The following is a 6,453-nucleotide window of genomic DNA, read 5'->3' as shown; positions in this document are numbered from 1 at the left end:
CTAGCAGATAGGAGACTTAGGGAGATGGTCAGAGAGGGGAAACAAAAGGAACAGAAAGAAGAAGGGAAGGTGAGTCTAGCATGAAGTATTTTCTAGCCCCAGCTCTCACATTATTACACATTTAAATACCTTCCTCATAAGTGTGAACCAAAAATACTCTTATCATCATTCTGTATGAGATACTTCTACACTTGAAGAATTATCATCTTTTGATAAGAAGAAAAACGGTCTCTTTACACTCATTTTATTAAACAAATAAGGCTGGTAGAGGAACTTTTATTTAATGCATAAACATATAATTCTCTTTATTAGAGAAATTGTACATATCGGTGAATATGGTCAATGGTCACATCTATGGGTTAATTCTTTAAAAATCAGAATCAATAATTAGGATAGATTCTATGCTCTCTTTGTTACATTGTGAAGTGTCTTGTGTAGTCATATTCTATTGTTGGAATGACAGCTTGTACAAATTTCAAGAAAATTAGAAGATACCTAAAGGTCTTTAGCTAAGGAAAACAGATTGGTAAATACTTCTATGATTTAAGCTAACATTGTAAATATCCATTTTATTAAGCAATAACTCCTCAGAAAAAATACAGAAGACAAAATCTTAAATCAAGTATATTATATTAAAAAAATTCATTCATGCAGTTGGTGTCTATTCAGCATGAGGCTCTCTATAAGAATGACTGACCCGGCCGCATTTAATATTTGCATGTAAGACTTCTTAATGAGTACAAGTTCATATTAGCCCAAATATTTTAATATAAAAATAAGGACAAGGTTGTACATGTTTAAATGATTGGGAGATGGTCTTTTTATTGCCTACAAGTTTGCTAGAGTATGTTAGAAAATGAGACAGTGTAAAGAATATAAAAATACTGAAGTAAAAGAACAAAAAATAAGTAAAAACCCTCCATAAGGAATGATTCTTGGTTAGTATATGTACTTGCCATATACTATACTGGAATAGTCTTTAATAAATCTGCTATACTGGACTGTCTTTAATAAATTCCAGAATTTTTTTCTATGTTCCACTGTACTTAGAAACATTAAGAGATTAATTTTTCTCAGGGGAATTGATGACAATTATGAATTATATATAGAGTCTTCCAAGTTGCTACACAGCTTCCAAAACAGAGATAAATGCTCAAATTATGCATAATAGAATTTTAAGAGTAATTCTGGTTTGGACCAAAAGTTCTTGGTTTGTTTCAGTATCAAATCAGCCCAATGTTTCTCTGAGGCACACATTCTATTAGCAATGCTTAGTTTATCTGTAGTTCCAACACAGTGGTGACCCCTCAGTCTACATCTAACACTGAGTGGCAGGAACCACCAAGTCGAATGTCAATCTAGCATCAAACTAATTCAAGCTATTTGGTATTTAAATCATTGACTCTTGACTGCTTTTGATGAATCCATGCTATGGGTACGTGTATTTCAGGATCCAGTAGTTTACTTAATTCCTCTTGCTAACCCCAGAGAAATAAAGAGGTGCTCTTATCTGGAGAAAAATGAAAATACTACATTTGAAGACAACCTGAAATAGATTTCAGGTGCTTTACTTTTTAATTAACCTATTTATTTAATCTGAATTCTTTCTTTGCTTCAGAGACCTCAGACTGACAAAACCCAACTTTACTTTTACCTGATAGAAAAGTACGTTTTTGATAATATGTTAAATCAGAAATATACTTGAAAAGATATTCATGTGTTATCCTCTAAATTCACAGGTTATTCATCTTTCATCAACAGATTAAGCACTTTGAGTTTCTTTTCCATAAAGAGTTCAGAGTTGTGCATACTCTCAGCCACTGCCTCAACAAACAAAAGCACTGGCAAGATGCCACCTAGAAGTACATATTGCTCTGAAGCTCTGTAACAAGGCAGAGCTAACTGGTGCACACAGGGACATGTGCTTATCAACTGAACAAGGCCAGAACTATCACAATGTAACATTTTCTAAATAAATTAAGGACTCCCACTAAGACTTCCAGATGTGTGGGGCTAAAATAGGTTATACTACTGTGCCTTAAAGTTTATACTAAATTTCCCAAAAAGGGGGAAAAAAAATCCCAGAAGCAATTTTCCTCTAGTTGCATACACAGGTAAGGATACATATGAACACCAAGTTCTCCCCCTCCTTCTGCAACAGTCTCAATGATTTTCTTCATCACCTCAGCATGCCTAAAAGCAAAAGAACACATCTTATTAGTATAGATCAATTGGATCAAAGTAGGAAAAGCAAGTTTTTGTTTGCGAAGAAACCTACATTATTACACCTACGTTATTACCGCCTGTGAATTAATTTTAATATGTAATAGTACTATTGTAAAATATTCTCCTCCCTACTCCCCAACAAGCCAGATTGTTGAGTCATGCAGACAGTTTTATTGTAGCCATGGTAGTCACAAATGAACACAATGGGACTAGTTAGCTTTCCTATAATGGGGGTGGAAGGGAGGTAGGGCAGAAAATCAGAGAAAGGGAAATCATGCCAGGGCATAAATGCAGAGCAAGGGCTTTCTGCTCTGAGAAACAAAAAAGAACCTAAACAGGCAAATTCAAAAAAGCTACATGGTTAACAGCTGGTCAAAAAAAAACACAAAGATATTTATAAGGCTGTGATTTTGACTGTTTCAATGTTTAACAGAGAGTAAACCAAAACTGAGTTAAAGAAAAGCCAACTGGTCAGAGTTAAGAGGTTTATATATTTTTTTTCAGATTAAAATTATCTGATTCTATTTAGAAAAATTTTTTTGGCTTTATATAAAGAAGGATATTTATCTGAAGTTTTCCACAAATTTTTTTGTGGCCAACTGGTGAATCTCCTATGCTATAGAAAAAGGTGGCATCAAAGTAATTGCCTGAGCATATAATTGAGAAAAGGGCACTGTACAAAAGAAATGAACTTTTACACATATCCTGGCTTAAATAACACCACTTCAATTTTTATGAGTACAACCTTCATGAAAGAGGCAGTCAACTTAGAAGATGAGAATAAATGTATTGGCCCTGAGAATATGAAGACATAACCTGAGGCAGCCAACGGCAAGGCCTAAAATGCCCTTGCAGTCTCATTTTACAGGGCCCCAGCTTTTTTTTTTGCCTTATTTACATTATATTCCATAATACAGTCATTTACTAAAATGTTTAACATCACCAGTTAAATTACTTATCTCTTTTTCCCATTGAGTAAAGTTTATACTTCAGAAAGAGACCTGCCTCAGTTTGATAAGCTCTGTCCTAAACTCTCAAGCCATAAGAGGATCCAAAAAAATAACTCTCAAAAATGAAAACCTTTTAGATTAGGTAATTTTAGATAGTTTTAGTTTTAAACCAATGACTCTTAAAATACTTTTCATAGTTAGCATTATTAACACTCTTTAATATAAATAAACTTGAAAAATGAACTAGACTTCCTATGGGATAGATTTTTGGAATAAAAAGGTTGTTAAAAATGAGAAGAAAATATTGAAGGATTTTTTAAAACAAGACTGTTGCCTCTAATTAGTCAAAGGAATATCAGAGTTTTCATCTGAAAAATACTGTTACCAAAATTGCTCAATGATTTGTAGAAGTTACCCATTAGAAATAACTGAAAGAATTTAGCACATAATTTTTTTTTAAGGAAAATTCTAAGCAGATCATATATATAGATTCAGTTTCACTTATTTGGCCCGGTGAAAACACAGTAATACAAAGAAATCCCAAATTATAAAATGTACTTGATTTGGTAGGGCTGAAAACCTCTTAATTGAAAAGTAAAGGAATAGAAATTCTACATACATCTCCCTTCACTAACCAATAAAAAGAGATAAATAGGTCACCTAGAAAAAGCACAAAGTTAACTTTACATTGCACATTCGCAGAAAGATATATCACAATAGAGCAAACCATGTCTAAATGATTAGTATTTTTTAATCTAAAAAGGATCTTCCAAAGTATTCTTGGAGCTAATAACAGGAGTGAAATCACAAAGATCTATACTATAACTAAACATACACAAAGGACAAAAATTATTCTTAATGAATTTAAACTTAAAGGAAATTGGTAAGGTTTTTTTTTCTTTGTCTTATATATTATTTAAGCACAAAAACATTCCTAAGGAAGACAAAAGAGAATTTTATTTATTAAGTAAATTTTTTCTGTTCAGGCACCATGTTTATACAGACTCCCAAGTAGTAAATCCATGAAGTATACACACACACACATGCACACAAATACACACACACACACAGACACACCTGCATGGGTGAACTGAACACATAGGAGGTGGTGGAAGATGAGGGTGATTTTCAATGGTCACTGTTTTCTTCACATGATCTTGACTGATGTCTTCATACATGTGCTCAACTGTTAAAGGCTGCCGTTGCTAAAACCATAAAAAGTGCTTCATTTGAAATTACTGTTTAAAAACTTTTAGGCCTAAACTTCAGGGTTTATACTTATCCCCACCTCCCACATCACTTGCAGTTCTGAATTCTATACTATTTAGAATCACCAGATTATTTTGGGCCAAGGATTTATTTACACCAAGTAGGGAGGGAGGGAGGAGAGAGTCTGTCCATCAAGGTTATGTGGCATCAGCCACCATCTAATACAGAAAAGATCCTACAAAAAGGCAGGTTCATGGCTATCAAAACATTTTATAACTTTCTAACATCTTTTAGGCCGATTTTGTTTTATTTTCTTGTTTCCCATTTATAGTCATTGGAATGACAGATTAAACAAGTTACTTTTATTTCAGTTATCCTTGAATTCAATTAAGTGAAATTCTTAAGGAAAAAAACTACATGCAATATGATCATTCTACAAATGCCTATATATCCAATAGATATAATCTCAAACAAAATTTAATACAACAAACCAACTTCAATTTTCCTCACATTTTGAAGGGATAAATAAGCTCAGGGACCAAGAAATAAATGTAACAGATTATTTCTGTTTAATTCTTAGCAGTGGTGGTGTTACAATGGATAATTCAGTTTCTTCAAAATAAGAATCAAACTCAACATAAATCACAAAATTATAAAACAAATGATTTGTAAAATTTAAAAGGCAAAAGTATATATCCATGGGCCTAATGACAAAAGAATTCAACATAAAAATTTTAAATATTTACATTAAAATGTCTGTCTTTATTTTTACCTCATCATAGCCGAACAACCATAGTCGTGGTGTCTGGTAATATTTATCATAAGTGATGTAAAGGTCATAAGTTCTGGTTTGCAAAATAGCATCTTCACCTCCAGCATCAGTTTTAGCTTTACAAGCTTCTACTAGTTTCCTTGTATCTAGAGTAGCCTGGTAATAGTGGAGAAAAATTTACAACCATTAAAATCACTATGAATGTCTTGTTTTAGAAAATCTATTTTTCCCATCCCATATATTTTTTATTCAACAGCAGATATAACAAAATTTAAAGCTAAAATGTTATATACTGCAAACAATGTACACATATTAAAAACTCATTTGATAGATCAAGATATTAAGAACACTAATCCCCAAGTTTACTCATTAAAAATTAACTAAAGAAAAAACTTGATTTACAAACCTCATCTGTTTCCAACAATCCACTCTCTTCATATTCTGTTTAAAAAAGCAACAAAAGATTAATCAAGTTCAAAGTAATTTCCTAAACCAAATTACATATTACTTCAGAGTATCATTCAAAACCTGGGTTTTTGCTTTTGTTCTGACTGAAGATATTGAATAAAAATGAGGGAGCTAATTCTATACTTCTAAAGCAGCAGACACTTTACCTGACAAAGCCAGAGAAAGTTAGCAGGCTTAAGGCTTGGCCTGTGCTACAACAGTCTATTACTAATACCAACTGGCACAATAATACTGTAGAGCCCTAGGTGACTCCATAGGGTGCACAAGGCTATTTACAGAATTGCATAAAATGTGCTCGTTAAAGTCATCACTGACTTCCACTTGGCTGAATCCAGTGGTCAATTCCCAGTTTTCATCTTAATTGACCTCTCAGGAACATCTGGCATGATTTATTCCCTCTTCCTTGGAACGTTTTCTTTCCTCAGCCTTTAAGATACTACATTTTCCTGGCTTTCCTCCCACCTCACTAGCTTCTCCTTCACTATCTCCTATGCTGGTTCCCCTTCATCATCTATAGTAACTACGGGCTCAGTTTTTGGACCTTGTCTCTTCTTTATCCACACTTACTCCCTTGATTTCATCTAGTCCCAAGGGCTTTAAATGCTGATGACTCTTAAATTTATTCCCTGACTGCAAACATGGATACCTAATTGTTTACTTATGACTACAATGAGTGACTAAGGAGCAGAGCAAATATCACATGTCAAAAACTGAGCTCCTGACTCCCCCTCCAAAGCCATTCACTCCTACAGTTTTCCCCATCTCAATAATGACATCTTTCCAGACATTTGGGTCAAAAACCTTGGAGTCACACTTGAGTACTCTCTC

General features: G+C 33.5%; 1 protein-coding gene across 1 annotated transcript in view; it reads right to left on the bottom strand.

Moving 5' to 3' along the window:
• Positions 1-274: 274 nt before the first annotated feature.
• The window catches only part of ATG3 (autophagy related 3), a 28,553-nt gene continuing 22,374 nt past the window's right edge, over positions 275-6,453 (bottom strand). Inside the window, exons 8-12 of the mRNA XM_060150616.1 lie at positions 5,564-5,598; positions 5,158-5,313; positions 4,254-4,381; positions 2,125-2,193; positions 275-495 (exon numbers count right to left, since the gene is read on the bottom strand). Coding sequence (XP_060006599.1) covers positions 414-495; positions 2,125-2,193; positions 4,254-4,381; positions 5,158-5,313; positions 5,564-5,598 — 470 coding nt within the window. The 3' untranslated portion in view covers positions 275-413. The remainder of the gene's footprint in view (positions 496-2,124; positions 2,194-4,253; positions 4,382-5,157; positions 5,314-5,563; positions 5,599-6,453) is intronic.

The sequence above is a fragment of the Lagenorhynchus albirostris genome, chromosome 5, assembly GCF_949774975.1.
Source record: "Lagenorhynchus albirostris chromosome 5, mLagAlb1.1, whole genome shotgun sequence".
NCBI classification, from domain to species: Eukaryota; Metazoa; Chordata; class Mammalia; order Artiodactyla; family Delphinidae; genus Lagenorhynchus; species Lagenorhynchus albirostris.
Note: the sequence above shows the minus strand (reverse complement) of the source record. Positions and strands in the feature narration are given on the sequence as shown.